Source organism: Eleginops maclovinus, chromosome 10, assembly GCF_036324505.1.
Source record: "Eleginops maclovinus isolate JMC-PN-2008 ecotype Puerto Natales chromosome 10, JC_Emac_rtc_rv5, whole genome shotgun sequence".
NCBI classification, from domain to species: domain Eukaryota; kingdom Metazoa; phylum Chordata; class Actinopteri; order Perciformes; family Eleginopidae; genus Eleginops; species Eleginops maclovinus.
The window spans coordinates 10,984,785-11,002,820 of NC_086358.1; the positions used below are offsets into that span (position 1 = coordinate 10,984,785).

At 39.2% G+C, this 18,036-nt stretch overlaps 1 protein-coding gene across 2 annotated transcripts; it reads right to left on the bottom strand.

The window, feature by feature from the left end:
• Window positions 1–2,182: 2,182 nt before the first annotated feature.
• On the bottom strand, window positions 2,183–17,456 carry si:zfos-911d5.4 (uncharacterized). 2 transcript variants are annotated; one of them, XM_063894179.1, is made up of 7 exons: window positions 17,303–17,456; window positions 16,716–16,840; window positions 16,047–16,147; window positions 15,303–15,451; window positions 13,967–14,195; window positions 13,281–13,501; window positions 2,183–3,623 (listed from the first exon to the last, which is right to left on the bottom strand). In XM_063894179.1, the coding sequence occupies exons 2-7, from the start codon at window positions 16,826–16,828 to the stop codon at window positions 3,456–3,458; spliced, it is 981 nt and encodes a 326-aa protein (XP_063750249.1). In that variant the 5' UTR covers window positions 16,829–16,840; window positions 17,303–17,456; the 3' UTR covers window positions 2,183–3,455. The 2 variants fall into 2 exon arrangements, with proteins under 2 accessions (XP_063750249.1, XP_063750248.1); XM_063894178.1 differs by having other exon boundaries at window positions 17,230–17,437.
• Between the last annotated feature and the right edge of the window lie 580 nt (window positions 17,457–18,036).

Genomic DNA, 18,036 nt, shown 5'->3' on the forward strand with positions numbered 1-18,036 from the left:
ACCTTTGGATACATCAGCTTTTTATGAATAGTGGTGCTAAAGAAGGAGTTTTTATTTCAGTCACTGCATGGATCTTTACACAGATCCTTTAAATATGTAATTATTTTTATGTTTTAAGCAGTTTATGCTGTGTCAGTCTTGTACGCCAGTGTTTCCCAACCATGTTTTGCTTTTGCCCCTTTGGTACAATTCATAATTCATGTCGACTCCTTATCATAGTTGGCATATCTATAAATTGGGGGCATCACATTTTCACTTTCCCTTTGAAGTTTGTTTTATTTATCTTGAATGGGTTTTATTGTTCAATAGTTAGGGGTAAAGAAAGAGAAACAGGGTCTTCAGGTTGGACAGCGTTGGTGTATGGTCTTAAAGTTGTCAACAGTTGTTATTGAGATTGAGAAGTAGTTTGAGTGAAAAGTGTTGACAGCAGGGTCTTTAGATTATCCAGAGTAATCTTCTGGAGAGATCGTAGCTGTTTACTTTTATAGATAGGAATGTCGGTTTGTCCATCACTTTGCTCAAGACTGAAATATCTCAACAACTTGTCACGTTGACATAAAATGTGTCATAGACATTCATAGTGTCTATAGGATGCATCCTTATGATTTTACTGATACAATGACTCACCATGACAAATTCATTTTCGTCTTTCAACCAGAAGGTTGTGAGTTCGATCCCAGCACTAGCAGTCAATGTGTCGATTCATCGTTGGTCAAAATACCTAACCCTGATTTGCTCCTGATGGCATGGCCAACGGTGTATGAATGTGTGTGAAAGGTAGTTACCTAGAGCAAAAAGTGTACTGCTCTGTATGAATGGGTGTGAATGGGGTGAATGATATGTAGTATGTAAAGCACTTTGAGGGGTCGAAAAGACTGGATAAAGCGCTATATAAGTACAAGTCCATTTACCATTTGGCTGGTTAATGCTGTACTTTGTGTCAGGGGCTAGTTAGCAAATGTTAGCAAGCTAATGTACTAAACTAAGAAGCGAGAACAGTAGGGATTATACCTGAATACCATCAGCATCAAAACAGTTTTATCATAAGCATGTAAAAATAGAAGCTGTGGCACACTCTTACTTTAATTTAGGTGAACTGACCCTTTAAGCTTCAATAACGGTGTGTGGTGTCAAAAATGTGAAGTCAAGATAGCAGCCGTGATAGCTACAGAGTGATTGTTAACTGCTGAATATTAATGCACAGACAGTTTTAGAGTATTTTACTGTTCAGTGTGTGTAAGGGCACATCAGAGTCACAACTAAACGTTTTCCCACTTACAGTAAACACAGCTTTTCCCATGGGGTTAGACTCTCAGTACAACACAATCTCCTCTCTAGAGCCCTTCACAGATGAAACCGGCCTGCATATCAGAAAACAGAATTACAAAGAGTGTAGTTACCCCAGTCTGATCAGAACCTTAGAGGTAGTCAAACAAGCAGAAAACCAAAGACGGGGGTTCGGTCAAACTTTTTTTGTCCTCGAGTACTACTACTGATCGGTATGAATACAGCACTGTGGTGCAGGATTTCTGACCTTAAATGGCTGAGATTGTGAGTTGTTTCTTCGCATGTCATTCGAGATGGATCGGTCCTTCATGTCCGCTGCTCTACAGTTCCATGTCCTGTACAAAGGAAAGGTCAAACCAGTCACCTGACCTGACAACCCTGGGGACCTTGCCCAACAGCCAGAGGTCAAAGTTAGACACCTGGCCTTACTGCAGGGACTTGTAGTTCATCACTTCCTGGATTTACCTAACAGATGTACAGAAAGGCTATCTGTAGGTTACATGACGTACATGTTTACTGCGAAGGAAAACATATTTACTGCTAATTCCATTGTGCTATAGATTCACATAAACTCGATATCCGGGAGGATTTCCTCTTTAACAGAACCCTCATTGATTCACTTTCCAGAGGAATTGCAGGCTGGGATCAGTTTACCTTGTTACCTTGTCACACTATGTTCTGGTCTGATCGCCATGTGCATTTCCGCTCAGCTTCCCCTCCCTCTCGCCACCATGCTGCCCGACAGAGCTCGCTTTGTCCCCGTGGCCAGTCATCCAGTGCTAATATCCAGCCTTTACCATGCTGGAGACGTGCTGCATGCTTTCACCGTGCACATTGAGCTTTGAAGAAACCTTGTGGCCTAGAAGTGACAACAAGTGGCTTTGGATAATAAGCATTAAACCATTAAATCTTTTTATTATGACACCAGATAGTACAAACAAAAAACACATTTGAGGATACCATGACTAATAAAAACACCTAAAAACAACCATGCCTAAATCAATCAACTGAAGGGTTTGGGTACAATCAAGTTGGTTTGATACTGAAAGTGCTTGAAGTAAAAAAAAAAATAGCAAAACATTCATATTAACCTGCATGCACCTAGCTCTCAGAATTACATATCTCTTCAAACCCTTTTCTTCCCATATTGTCTGATATTACCAATATTGCTTGTTGAGTTCTGTGTAGAGAACCGTTCCTGAGGAAACTCTTTAGTAGGTAAGCTTAAATATGACAACACATTTGTCCAAAACATTTTGAATTCAAGCAATGTTAAACAAGATTTGAAAAAGAACCACAGTCTTTAAAATGTGCAAGTACAAATGTAAAGAATACACTGCTATTTTCAAATCTTACCCTCAGGTAAAACAGTAAACAGACGTTTGAAAAAGTGAGGAGCTTGAGTACAGTGTAATGATGTTTCAGGTAGAGAGATGCCATGCAAAGAGATACCATCGACTCAGAGAGCTGCTTCTATTGCATTAGCTAAAGGCACTGATATCTTGATGGAAATAACTTCATTTTGCCCACTACCAGGCACAGTAAATACAATTGCTAGCTGTTAGCGCAGCTGTGCAAGCCTGGTAACTGATGGAAAGTGACGCAGTTATAAATGGTGCTGGTGACCGCGCCTGTGAGCTCTTGAATATGTTATCATCTCCTCCGTGCGCGGGAGCATATTAATAAAGCACCTTACAATTACACCGTCTAAACAGACCGTAAATCACTGCCCATTAAACCCGCAGAGGCAGTAGGATGCTCGGCCCTCATCGTAGCAGGGCCGTTGCTTTGTGACCGCCACGATTAACACATTAAACACTTCAATCCTGAACTGATGTGACACAATCAGCTAATGATTCATTAATTGCTAGTGTAAAGTGTGGGCCAGCCCTAGAAATTCCAAACAAAGGAAAGTTAATCAGGATAATTATCTGAAACCATCCGGATTAACATAACATTGCCACTGACGATGGCAGAATCACGGTAAGACATTCAGAAATTGTGTTTGAAGACATTATATCACCAAATACAAACACTGCATAGTAAAAGGCACTCGTAAAAATGAGAGAAGGTTAAATTGAGAGTTATCTTTTTGTATTAAAGGGTGCTTCCTCTTCCCACAGCGCTATGTAGTGATGCTATCCTCTTGTATTGAATGATACACACGGTCAGTGGCTGAGTGTGATGCTGTGGATGGTGTTTGCTGAGATTTTGGCATCCGTTTCCTCCCCGCTGATCCTGAAGATCACAGAGGTGTTGGAGGGGATGGTGGTGGTGGCGATCAGCGATTTACCAAGCCAGCCCTGAGAGCCACGCTTGTACATTTTAACGGTCACCTGCAGAGAAGGACAGAAAAAAGGAAAAGCAAATAATAAAAGTTATATGTGACAGTCTGAACAGAAGAGTCTAACAAACCATACGCTTCTGTTGGATATCAGGGGCTCATGCTCGGATCATAACCCGGACTGAGACCTTTGACTTGGCCTAGAGCTAAGCAGACGCTCATGACCTTCACATTTGACCTCTTCATGTACAAGCTGTTGCTCAGTCTGGGCCTTAAAGACTGAAGGACCAGTATAATCCTACTGATTCTTCTTGAAAGGGACTGTTAAAGGGAACATTTTCACCATTGTATGTATACAGATTTCACCCTAAAAGTATACTTTTGGGGGATTTAAAGCTAAGGATGACAAGGCTCCCAAAACTAAAAATGGGCTCTTTTTGGAAGAAAGGTAACTTTTTAAAAGACAATATGGATACATATTGTAATTAATTGAATCATTTCAACAACTGTGTGTTATAAATGTGTAGCAGGTAACTCTTCATTGAAATGTAGTCTTTAAAATTAACTAGAAATAACTGGACATCTCTAAAAGTATCCTATTCTTAAACATATTTAACACGGATGCTAACTAATGCCGTTTTTTTACCTGCAAATTAACACATCTATGTCTAATTAACATTTTTCTCATTAGTGGTTAATCCGTCCATTATTTTCACAGCATGATTAGATGTTCAGTCTATTTTTAATCTGAAAAATTCCCATCACATTTAGGAAAATGGCTTGTAACATCCAATAAACAGTAAAAATACCAAAGATATTTAACCAGCATTTTTTCCTAGAATGACATAAACTATTTAGCTGATTAAGCTTGTGTTTATTAACTTATTAAATCAATTATTTCCTTTCAGATACACCATGCTTGTTGTGCGGTCCATTCTAGTGTGATTGTGTAGGAGGTTTTCAACTGGTCAAATGTATTACGGGCTAAAACCACATCTTTTATACAAAGTAGATAAATGCAAGGATATCCAGGAACCAATTAGTGATCCACAGAAATGGGATTTTAAAAAACTGAAATATTTTTCACAACCTGGTAAAGCATCGAGCAGCTCTTTTGCAGCAGTAATGCAAACGGTGGTGTGTAACAGAATAAATATTAGATTAACCTTCTTCTCACTGTGAGCTCTTTTAATTCCCCTCTGTATCTTGAATGGAGTCACAGCTCTCTTGATTTTATGTAGGTTGTAGGGCATAATACGCTTTAACACTACATCGAAACTGCCTGTTATGTTTGAGCCTCACAATGGAAGCCTTAACTAGATTTAGACATGCAGGTAATTGAACCACATCCATTTCAAAAAGAATGCGTCGCTGCATCTCTTGTTTGGCTGCATTTACAGGGGATAACAGAATATTACAGTGCCTTTTCACAGTTCCATTTTCTTTCACTTTAGCATTAGGCAATTTTTCAATTATTATTTTTTTCCATGTTCTTTCATCCCCGGCTCTCCATAATGTCTGGGCCTTTTAGTTAATGGTAGCGACAGTCAGAGCCCAGTATATCGGCCCTTGTCCATTTTGCAGGTCATTGTGGAAGCCCAATAGGCCTTTTATTGCGCCGACATCAAAAGGCAGATAAGCATTAGAGGTGGGGAGAATACCCTGCACTAGATATGTTCCCTCTTTCCTTTGTCTGCTATTGAAAGTGATCATTTTAATAGTGAAGAGGTTGGTGTATTTGGGGCTGATGGGAAGTGCGACACCCCTGACTGCCTACGAATATGAGCAAGTCGATAACACAACACGAGCGCACAGCACACCCTCAGCACCTGCACACTCTCGCTGCTAACCTAATTATCTGCAACAAAGGCCACGGCGATTTCAGACACACATCTTTCCAGCATTTACTTACTTATTACTGTGCATTAAAACAGGAGGAACAATTGTGTCTTATATTGCAGCCTTGGCCGAATGCCACATGGCTTGTATTACAATAGCATCAGACACTTCAGAATGAGTGTCTATTAATTTGGGATGCATGAAAAAATAGCTTCATGACAGCTGGTGGCAGGGAGGCGTATAAACCAACACAAAGACATCAGAGAGGGATTATTCTAACAAATCACAGCTAAAAGTAGCAGTAATTAACTAATTTGACGGAACCGAAGTTGCTGTCTATGTGGCGCAGACGTAATCATCATTATATTCAAACTCGTACAAACAAGAAAACTATTGAAGAGCGGCAGGAGAGACTCTGAAACACATACTGCTTCTATAGAGTATCGACCTCCAATACGGCTGCAGCATCCTTCAGACATTATTGAAATGTACAAAAGAGTTTGGAATTAATGGAGTCTTTTGTGGATACATAAATCCTGTCTGAGAATAATATGTTTTTAAGGATAAATTGTGTCAAATTAAATTTAAAGACCTTCCCATGTTTATTTTTCTGTAGCATCATCCAAAAGGCAGAATGCAATCAAATAGTTTGAGTTTTTGTGAGCAAATTACGTCTTATTTGGTTGCAATTGCATTTTGTTTATAGGTGATAGTAAAGTAGTATAGTATAGTAAAATCAAATGTATTCATACAGTCCATAACAGTACCAGGAAAATGTAGTGGAATCTGAACATTAGTTTCCTTTTTAAGATTTCCCTAACAAATTATTGGAAATTAACCAATGAAACTTGAGTTGAATAAAGGGTTGTTTTGGTATAAGCTAGTAATATCTTTCTATTTTTTTAATGCACATTCTCCAGATTTGTTGTTTGAATAAACGTATTGAGACAAAATAGTATTTTTCGACAACGAATTCCTTTAATTTTGGACAGTTCACAGACAAACAGCCCTGAATGTATAACAGAAGCTACAGAAGAATACTGCATCATTTGAAATCAAAAGAGGTTTGATTTACTGCTATGCTGACTGTGTTTTGTCATATAAAGGAAGTATGCAGTCGTCTTTGGCATGAGCTCAAAGAGGGGAGTTCTGTGTGGTCTAGACAAGCTGCCTGCCAGGTGAAGGTGTGTCAGGTACAGGAGCTGTCACTGCATGTCATCTCTCAGCCACTTGACGCACAATAGTGTTTCTCAATAGCAGAAGAACAGCAAAGTATCTGCCGACAATAAAACAACAACTTGCATCATAGAATTAAGTGTAGCATGCCATAATTCCCCCGCCTTTAACCAGCAAATAGATAAAGAGTTACTAAAAATAATATCTCACTTTAATTAACAAAACTATGTCGAGCGCAGACAGGCCTGAATGTGAGAGTGTGTGTATGTAACACTTAATGGGGAGTACAGGACCCTTGGGGCTAAGGTTGGGTGTCACACAAAGGGCTAAGAGCTCACCTAACGTGTCTACCCCTGATCTGCCTCTCACTTTCAGTGTCGCGGAGGTCGTGTGAATGACATCACTGCTCACATTTCAACGAGAAAAACTCCGTCTTCTTATTTACCGTCTGCTAATAGTCATAAATCCTGCCTTTGCTGTTAACCTTTTACCCTCTCAACTCAAGATGACAGCTCATACTAACATCTACTTACAAACAGCTGATCTCACAGGTTTCCTTAGCGTCCACCTTGCACAGTTTCTCCAATTTGGTGTCAGAAATCCTTTTATAAACTACTTAACTTACCTCGTGGACTTTACATTTTGACACTGTAGATGTGATCGTTTAAGTATAAATGTCGTGATTTGCGATCAAAGGCGTGACAGGTCTGACAATCGTGAATAATGTGAGGAGCTGTGTAATTGGGTAGAGACGTGTCACCACCTGTGTGTATTGCCATTCACAAAGTTCAGATTCTTCTCCCTGATAAAGTCAAAGAATCCCAGTGGGGTATCAGTCAGCGGGGGCCGTTACCTGGAGCCATGGGTGCCGTGTTTCAGGTGAACTCTGAGTGAGCGTAACGCCACACCAGCTTCAGACGACGGGCTCTTTGTTCCACGCCGTGTCTCACCAGACACAGATGAGGAGGAACACCGAGTTACACACCTCTGGTGCGGCAAAACATGTTTGTCGACGCGCCAAATGTGATGGAATCGGACCAATAGTAGTTTGCTGTCAATCCGGATTGGATTTAACAAGGCAATTAGGTAACCAGTGTGTGGTTTGGCCCACCAGGTGAATAAATTAACAACCTGCTGAGAGGGGAAACGCTGGATTATCAGGAGTTTTACTAAATTAGATTCTACAAGTTGCAAAAGCAATTCAAGATTTGTTTCTTTTTTAATTCAATACGATTTATGAAAGATTTAAATAAATCCCAAGAATGAACTCATGCATCCTGAAGTGCTGAAATAAGGAGAGGGTTTGCTATCGATGAACCTTTAGATTATTTGTTCAATTAACCGAGTCATTATTTAGTGAATAAACCTGAAAATCGTTATCGACAAACTGCTCTATTTTACAATGATTTAAGACAAGAATATTTGGTTTGGGTTGACAGACTAATCTATTTATTAATTTAGCATACCAAAAAAAAGAATCCCAGAATGATATCAGCTAAATTGTGTTTGAAGAATTACTGAAATACTGCTGACCATCCATTAAGATGCCTAAATTTTGGTTTGGTGACATGACATACGTGTCCATGTTAGTAACGACATTTGTCTTAAGCCATGAACGCAGAACGTGGCTGGTTGAGTTGTAAATAGCGTCGTCTCTGCTTATAACCGATCTGCTACAGCTAACAGGAAGCCATTAGACTCTCGGCAATAACCATTTACATCTATTCACCCAGACTTTATTTTCCATCCACATAAGTGCATTTTCTGCGAGAGGTTAAAATATGAATCCCCTCCTTTTTCTCCTCAATGGGTCTGGTTGTCTGGCTGACTTGAGAGGGCACAATCTATGACTGATTTAATTTGCCCTTTACGAACATCTCTAACAGCATTAGCCCCAGAGCATACACGGACTGCCCCCATCTGACTCCATTAACTCCCAAATCAGGTTTAAAGACCATATTGATGCCGTCCGTTATTAAGGGTGATTATCAAAACAACAGACAATGGGCCAAAGTGTCTGTTAACTAGTTTATCCATAATTTCACATAACTGTAACAGATGGCAGGGCTGTCAATTAAATGCTGTATCTGCTGCACACAGCGGCCACACACTGTCTGGATATGCAGCAGATTAGCCTTCGCATTAAAAGAACGATAGTCTGCTCACAGGTGGTCAGAGGAAATGGACACAAAACAAACTGCGATATTAAATGTCAAACATAGAAGCGCATCAATTTGGGATAAATAGTAAGAACTTGCTAATTACCAGCTGGTGTTTCTAGCTGGCATTAAGGGTCTTTTTTTGTATTAAAAAAGAAAGCCACAGATAAAAAATTCTAATGTCGCCGCTCAGTCCACTTCACCACCTTTATTCTCCTCAATTAACGAGAATGGCTTTTGAAACTGTAATTAAGTGTCTCTGCTCCACTCGGCCTCTTCATTATGCATGAATCCCTATTGATCATATCTTACAAGCTATACTGTGGGGATCACTGTAATATCCTGAATCCCCGAAACAAATAGCTGAGCTTCCCGAGGTAAAATTAACATCTTGGCCAGTGACCAAAGGAAAAGTTTCTCTTAGATAAAAAATCCGGCATTTGATGCTTAATTGGATGATGTCAGAGACTCATTAAAATTTAGTATGAAGCCTTTATGGTCTTATTAAATGTACAGTAGCAAAGGTCTGGGCAGAGATTAAAGATTATCGACTATTGAACTTCACTGAAGACTATTGTAAGTAACATTTTGTTTAATTACCGCTTAATCTGCACATCATTTGCTTATTAATCATTCAGTTAATAAAATGTCACAAAATAGGGAAAAATGCTGATTTCCAAAAGCACAAAGAAATCTTCAAAGTGCTTGTTTTATTTAAATAACATTTTAAAACTCAAAGATATTCAGTATATATCAAAGAAAGGCATCTAATCCTCATATCTGATGGTGGTGCAATGAGAATATTTGCCATTTTGCTTGATTTGTATTGATTGTTTTAAGAATATTCCTTAATGTGATATGAGTACGGTCTTTCATTTGTATTTTTGTATAAAAAGTGATAATGCATACAGTATTCAATGTACTATATAATCCAGTACAATATTTATGGGTATTACATATAGTATAAACCTACTGTGTGTTTTGCACAACTGTAGCTTATTCCACATTCACAGGAATTATCTTGTAATGAATATTAATGGATTGGAGCTTTATTTTAAACATGTATTCAAATTTACTGAAACTCAATCTCCCACTGAGTTAAGTAGGAATGTGTAAAACATGAACTCTACTGGTTGATGTTTAACTAAATTAACAAAAGAGCGCATGAAGGGCCCTTTAAAAATGACTGGTTCTGCATGCTGGGTTATGAATTTGGAGGAAATGCATTGAGTCATCTTCAAATTGACAGATGCAGAATCTCTCCACAGGACTCTTCACTGTGGTTTAGTGCTCGAGTGAAAAAATAAATTTTAACAAGTTTAATCACACGCTATTACAAGGCAGCTTATATCATTGCCTTCCACTGTGTGAGTGCGGGTGTCTTCACTAGTTCATTACCGACACTTGTGATTCTGCAGCCCCCTTCTCATGTGTAATTGCATGGTTAGCTTTTCTCTGTAGCTTCCTACACACACTCTGGTGCAAATTATTTCCAATTCCAGTTTCCTTTCGAGAGCGACAATTATAGAAATCTGAACATCCAGGTAATTTCCCCACAATTTTCATTTTTGTTGAAAAATGACACTAATAGTCTTCCTCCAAAATGTAATCTTTGGTACAGAAATCATCCTTCTATCAAGTTTCATTTGGTAATCGCTAATCTTAAACTATAAAATGTGGTGAAACAACTTTTAAGTATCCTTTTAACTAAAAGGATGTTTTCTGTGGCCATCCATTCATAAGGACACAGCTTTCAGCCATGTTTATATCTGTTTGTTGGCTTGGAAATTACATTAATGTGCATACAAAAGCCATATATGTGAATAACTAGTATGAATTCATTATAATCAACAGTAAGGGGTGCTGCATATATTCGATTTCAATGGCAAAATACTTTTCTTCCCTACATAAAAAGAGTAAAAAGCTGCAGTGGCTGCCAATATGATCTATTTAGACAGCAGAATGTGCAGGCTTTGTAAATGGCCAGCTCCTGGCCTTTTGTGTACCTCCATTCATTATCACCACAAAGCGGTTGATGTCTCCCCGCGCTGCCTTTTCTGTGCTCAGCACCAAGCGCACCGCACTGTCCATTACAGGCATGTGACGCGTGCAGCCTGGGAGATGGCCCAGCAGAGAGGAATGTTAAAGTTAAAGCGGAGTTAAATTAACAAGCTACCTCCGTGTGGAATCTGCAGCCAGTCAGAGAGACAAGCTGTATCTACGGTAACCGGGGTCTGGTTATTTGTTAGCCGGGATGTTGGCGGTGCATTTGCAGCCTTTTTTCCTCTGGTGGCTTTTCTTATATTAATCAGCTGACAGGGTGGAGTAGTCAAGTTACGCTGGTAGGAACTCAATTGTTGTTTCTCATCTATGCAATTAGTAGACACTCTATATGCTCAACGTGAGCGAGGACATTTTTTTTTTAAACACAGTTTCTCCATTTCTACTCCTGAATAAAGTGGATTATATAAACTGGTAGAAAAAGACCTCATGAAACATTCAAATTTCAGATGACATGAAGATGAACAACGTTAGTAACCTGCACTTTAAATTATGACATGAAAAGATCTTTAGCTCTTTCTCTCTCTCCCTAACACACACACACACACACACACACACACACACACACACACACACACACACACACACACACACACACACACACACACACACACACACACACACACACACACACACAATGTAATTACTCCTCAATCCATACAAATTGAATGAAGCCAGAACTGCGGACTAAGAATATAGACCATAATTAATAAATTACAGCCACTCTACTCAATCATTCTCCACTTTGGGGACATGTAGACATCCCATTCTCCGCGGAGTAATTGACCGAGGAAACACACCTTGTGCCTCCACGATGTCTTTGTGGATGCAACAGACGCCTGAGTGAAACTGTGGGTCATATCGCAGATCTCCTATCCAGTGTGTTTACAAGTAACAAATCAAAAGCATGCATTATTTCGGGGCTCTGAAAATACGCCTCGGGGAGCTATCAGGTTTCTTTGCCTCCCCTCCCCAAGCTTCCCCTTGCAGCTGCTGCACACAATGTTTTTTTTCTTCTTAAGATGGAGTGGGTGACAGCCAAGATCAAAGGAGTACATGTTTTCCTTAATTTTATAGTGCAAATTCAATGGCAAAATCTGAGTGTTTGGGTTGGTTATTACAGCTAAATGCTAGTCAATGGACAATGGGAAACACCCACCCTGTCTAATGTACCTCCGCATATTAAGCATGGTAAACAGAGACCTTATTTACTATTCACATTTCTTAGTGAAATATGGGGAAGGGGGGTTTGCCTCACACAAATACTTCTTTGAAAATAATATATTTTGTTGTCGCCGTGTGTGTCCCCTTGGGCTACAGAAGGGCCCGCTGGAGACCGTCTAATGATCGCTGGGTCATGTATCAAATACACAGCAGCTGGAGGCAGGAGGGGAGAGTACATACAGTCTGGATATCTGGGGAGGGGTTGGGGGGGGGTAAACTAAAGCCCGAGTGGAGTCTGTAAGGAAAGCCCAGTCTGTTGGCGTGCTGATGGGTTGGTACGGAATCTGTAATGGATGCTGACCGGGGGTCGTACCCACTGGACCTAAGAGCTCTGACCTTTGACCCTCTAACAAATACTTCATTCAACAACTAATTTCCCTAACAAGCCGTACTGATTATCAGTTGCACAAGCAAAAACAAACCACTGTGATTGATTTAGGATATCACCAAAAGCAGTTTTCATTTTGTGTGATATTATAATCACTCGCTGTGACATTGACTCATTGTCAGTTAAGATTTCCTCTTATGCTTCCAGATGAGACAACGTGTAACTAATTAGCTGAATCATTACCTCACAATAACATAAACAATAATTATCAACCGACCTGACAATATGAAGAGCTCAAATGATGCTTATTCACATTCAATGACTTGATTCAATCAGTGAGCTAATGAGGACCTTGCAGGCAGAGAGAGTGATTTCCCCCCACAACAAACTCAAGAGTTAGGATAGTAATTAACACCAGAGCGTTCATTTGAAATTAACTGACAGAGCTTCAGCACCAGAGCAAAAGATGCCACATCCTGCTTTTTATTACGGAAATGAGTCTAATTGCTTCACTTCTTAATATATTATTAATTCTTTGATGCAATATAAAAACTGTAATACTGTAGATTTTATTGAATGGCTCTTGACTTAAATGGTAAAGTAATAACTTCCTTTTTTGTATGTACACAGTAATATCCTGACATTTTCTAAACTAACTATGTCCCTTATGTTTTTTCCCCATAACATTTAAATGGCTGTAATGTTCTGCAATGTTTTGCAATACTCAACCCTGTGATTCTCCGGTTCCCAAGCGGGGGATTCCTGAAAGCTGAGAGTCATAAAGTAATACTGCCACCTGCTGGACTTCTGGTTCGTGTTGGGCTTTTCGCTTTATATTATTATTTAAAGCCGTAGATGCAGCCCTAAACGCTCATTTACAGACGGCCCTTCTGGTTCCGATAGCTGTTCAGAGTGGACTGACCTGAGGAGCGTGTCCCAGCAGGGCCCATAGCGAATCAGCTGACAGGATCTTGTATCTGGTAAACTCCAGCGTGTCTGTCTCCTGCCGGTTGAGAGCGATGTACTGGCAGCCCTGGAAGTCTCCTTTCAGCTGCTCGCCACAGTGCAGGCGCACCAGATCCCACGTCCCCACCCTCCTCAGGACCTCCCGCACCGACTCCATCTGCCTGTACGACATATGACCTGCAGGATACAGCATAACAGAGGTTGACCTAGCTCTCCTGTCAGAAGCCTGATTATTTATTCCTATTCTGTGCTGGAATTCATTATACTGTTAATCAGTCATCGATTGTCAGTAAGATTATTTTAGTATTTTCGGGGGCATTTTTGTCTTTTCTCAGAGAGTCAACAGAAAGATGATAGGAAACGATTGTAGAGATTAATTGGATGAGATGCAACAAATGCCACCCAAACATTCAATCTGGGGTTATTTGAGAATAATGGTCAGCGTATTGTTTCCTAAACTTTTTGGCAAAAACGACAGTGTTAATTGAATTAAGTTTCAAAAAGTGGATTAGTCTTATCATATATAATAAGACTAATATCCCTGCTAAATATATATATCTATATATACAGTATATATTATGTAAAAATCTGATTTGTTATTAAGTCGTTTAAAGTATGTTTATCCTTTAACGAACCGCTCACCAGACAGCCAGGATGGAGTCATTGCGTCTGATATCCAGGTCATGTAGCCCGCCCTGAAAGATCTGAGGAAGTCGTCTGTTTGGCTTTGGAGGATCAGCTCCCTCCTCTTCCTCAGCTCCTCATCTAGCACGCAGTCTGGGGAGAGGAAGATAACCCTGGGGAAGAAGAGGCTTTGGTGTACTGACACTCCACTCCGCTTCAAATGGCCACAGAAGTTAGCCGTCTTGGTCTAGAGAAGAAGAGTTTAGGGATGCAAGATATGATTATAGGTTTGGAACAATCCCGATCTACGGCTGGGTCCCAATCAATCCTTTTTTGGTACAGAACAACATATCTGTAACAAATCAATAAGCAGCAGTACTGACAGCTGGCTTTGAATTGTGAGGACACTTTAGTAATCTTGTTTACTTGTTCTTTGATGGAACAGTCACTGATTTAAATGATTACTTTCTAATCATAGACTGTATATTGAAGCAACTTTGACATTTGATTTTGATGAATGTATTAAATGAACGAGTAGTATTTAGGAATAAGCATTTTTGTATTTTATTAAGCAAAGTTTGGAAAAAAACTGTTGTTTTGTTATTGGTACCTAGGTGTTGTTTAATATATGTTCTAGTCTTATCCATCGAAATAACAGAGATACTAATTTTAGAATGATACAACAAATAAAAATGTAGAAAACTATTCATCTTTTAACAGAATTGTTGTTCATTAATGTTCTTTCTAATTGGCTAGATTTAAGATATATTTGCCTTAAAAATTATATAATTACCTAGAGACACACACATGCAGGTGTCTAATCCTCTGTGTCTAAAGAGAACCACTTATTAAATTATACAACTTTAAAATTAGCACACATGTTGGAGCTGTATCTGCTTTGTGTTGATTATTGAAGTTAATACGTCCAATTCAAGCACAACTCTTTAAATAATGCAGTGTGTTTTTGCCATCAGACTCTTCTGTCAAGCTCCCAGTCTAAATTGTGCATCTATAGAGATGGAAATGAATGACTCCTAACAGACCCAAGCACATAAGGTGACAGCTGTGTTTAGGCACCTGCCTGCTTTCACCCCCCCACATCCATCCCCCTCTGAGCATAATTATGGCCTTTCAAATGAAGAGCAACCACTTGGGAAGTTTAGGAAGCCTCGCTGTAGTGTTTGAAATTTCCATATAAATTGTTATGGTGACTCAGAATCTCTTCACCCGGCTGGAGTTCGGATGAAAACAATGTCCTGGACAATTGGTTGGACCTTGGACACAATTGTGCCAGACAGTTTGACATTTAGGTTTTCATGATGACATTACAGCTGAATGTGTCTTTTTTTTTTACCATGATAGCTTTGAGGGGATCTTCAATCTGCTCAATGCAGGTATTGGTTAAGTTTTGGTCCTCTTCCTTCACTTGCAAATGCCATTTCTGGTTGTGAGCGGACACTGCGCCTCTCCAGGGTTTTACATCTATGCAGAAGATCCCCTGGCCTTAGCGAAGAGAAGAAAAGTGGAGATTTAAAGACTCAGAATAATATTATAACACCAGATACTGTAGCTAATACTTTTCTCAAGGCAAAATGGTTTAAATGTTGCATCACATATCATTTTATACTACCACAGCGATAAGCATTGTGATATAAAACATTTATGTCAATTATTTTCACTGTATTGTTAGATGTTTGGATGACTAGATGGGAGTTAGCACAGAACAATATGAACCGTCTTAAATAAAGTAGCATTTTAGAGCTTAACCTCCGAAATATATAATGTGGTGATCGCTATTGGTACATTTTTCCCACTTGAAACTAATCTGTGATGTGATTAAGTAGGAAACAATATAATTACGGATGGGTGATTACCATTTAGCTACTTAAGTTTAAGCAACCTGGTAAGTTGCTTGCTGACCCACTGTACGGCTTACACAGGCACTGAATAGAGCAGAGCCATCATTAATGTTAAAAGTAGCTTGGTTTTAAACTATGACAAAATCTTTGCTGTGAAAATCATTTTATAACGCTTCACTGCTCACTTCATTCCTATATGTAATGTACATGTAATGCCATGTTTTATTCTAGATACCAACCTGTGAGGATAACAATGTTGATGTCATCTTTGGCAGACTGCAGCTTGTCAGGGATACGCAGATTGGAGTAAACATCTTCCTTTCTTATTCCAGTGAGTTTCCTACAGAAGATACATAGAAAAATGTTTAATAAATTATTACATCTTTTCATGTAACACTTTTTAAAAGCTTCATATATCTATGTTATATTGGCCACTAAGGGGCATCAGAACAAGCTGCAATCATAACATCGACATTTAATGAAATGATGAGGTTGCGGAAAAAACTCTTGGCATTTCCGACAAGATCACGTGAGAATTCAATTTGTCACTGTTAGTCCAATGAAGGTACGTCTAGTTATTTTGTAGCTTTGTTCCACCAACCTGTGACTGTATATGACTTTTTAGCGGCTAAAATCTTCACTATGTTCACCAGTAGCTAACTGTGTCGGTCTGCTATTTATTACTGGTTAGGTAGTGTACGACAGCAGGTTCATCAGGTTTAATGAGAATAGGTGGCAGCTGTAAAATCAAAACAATATGCTAAAACACTGAAGAGGTAAAGCGAACTGCATAGTTTGGTGAAATTCCCAGTGCTTTCATAAACACTTCAAACATCTCTTTCACATTGTATATTCTAGGTATAAAAATATGTTTTTATTAATGCAGCTACAATGTCCACAGCACTTACCTGACATGTTGAATAAAATCAGGTAGTTTAGGTGTCCGGTGTGGGCTCTGACCCTTGACACTTTCAGGAGATTTGGAGATGATATGGGTAAACAGGCTTCCAAGCTGAGACATTATAGTCTTTATCTGAAAAAATGTAAGATATTATGACATTTAACTGACTAAGCAGTTTGACTAAGATTCAAAATAGGCCTATCCAGTGAAATAACAAAGACAATGAAGAAATAAATAGCTTTAAATGTTTGGCTTCAACTAGTTACATACTGCAATACTTTTAAAAGAATGTCAACAGTGTTTAAAACATGTTGTTCTATTAACATACCATTAGTTTAACTAAAAACACCACCTCTAGTGCTTTAACAGCATCCTGAAAGCATGCTAACTGCTAAACTGCTACTTTTTACATCTTTGTTGACGACGTTTGAACGCTGTAATTTGAACTTGAGGACCCTGTGGAGAGAACAAAGAACAAAAGACAAGCCTGGCACGAGCTCTGAAACACAAACAATACATACTGAGGAAGTCTCGCGCCGTTCAAGAGCAAAGATGAGGCAGTTCAGCCCGACATTTTACACGACATTAACGTACTTCTACGGGTCTTTTTCCAAATGCTGAGCAATGTAACTCTATCCAGGGAAAGCTGTTTCACAATTTCACCGCCCCCCCCCCCTCCTCTCCAACAGCACTTCCAGCTTTCCTGGAAGACGTAAACAACATACCACGTGCAGCACCTGCAGCATCATGTTACGACATGACGTCAGGATACGTCACTCGTCGCGGCAGTGTTTGTATGATGCATTTATGGAACAATTCCATGTTATTTCCATGTGATCTCCAAGTTATGCCTTGGACTGCGAATCTAGCTGACAAGATCATGTGGAAAGAGATACAACAACACCACAGTCAGTCGATAAATAGTCCACAAATAAACTACATGTGAAATGCATGCAGTGGAATTTGTAAACAAGAAGTATTTGCAGAATAATACTCATGGTTGGCTTGGTAGTAATGGATCACATGCAATCCAGATTACGTTAACACAACAAACAGGAGAAAAAATACTGTTGGCTGCTCATGAACAATATATTCTGCTGTATATCAAAATAAGTTCCTCTTGCCAGTTTTGTTATAGGTGTCTTTACTAATGTTTGTATTCATTCATTATGATTTATGGATGGTCAAGTTTGTATTCCTTATTAATTACATTGAAAAGTTTACTGTCTCCAAATAACTGAACAACTACAGCTTTCAGAGAAATTGAATTAACAACAACATTATGGCATTTCACATATGTCACACAATGCAAGATACATAGTCATAGT

Excerpts from the sequence above, each read along its gene's own strand:
- si:zfos-911d5.4 (XM_063894179.1), bottom strand. The coding sequence starts at position 16,828 with ATGTCTCAGCTTGGAAGCCTGTTTACCCATATCATCTCCAAATCTCCT. Across the intron at positions 15,452-16,046 it reads CAACATTGTTATCCTCACAG|GCCAGGGGATCTTCTGCATA; the intron begins GTTGGTATCTAG and ends CTCTTCGCTAAG. Across the intron at positions 3,624-13,280 it reads TGCTGGGACACGCTCCTCAG|GTGACCGTTAAAATGTACAA; the intron begins GTCAGTCCACTC and ends CCTTCTCTGCAG.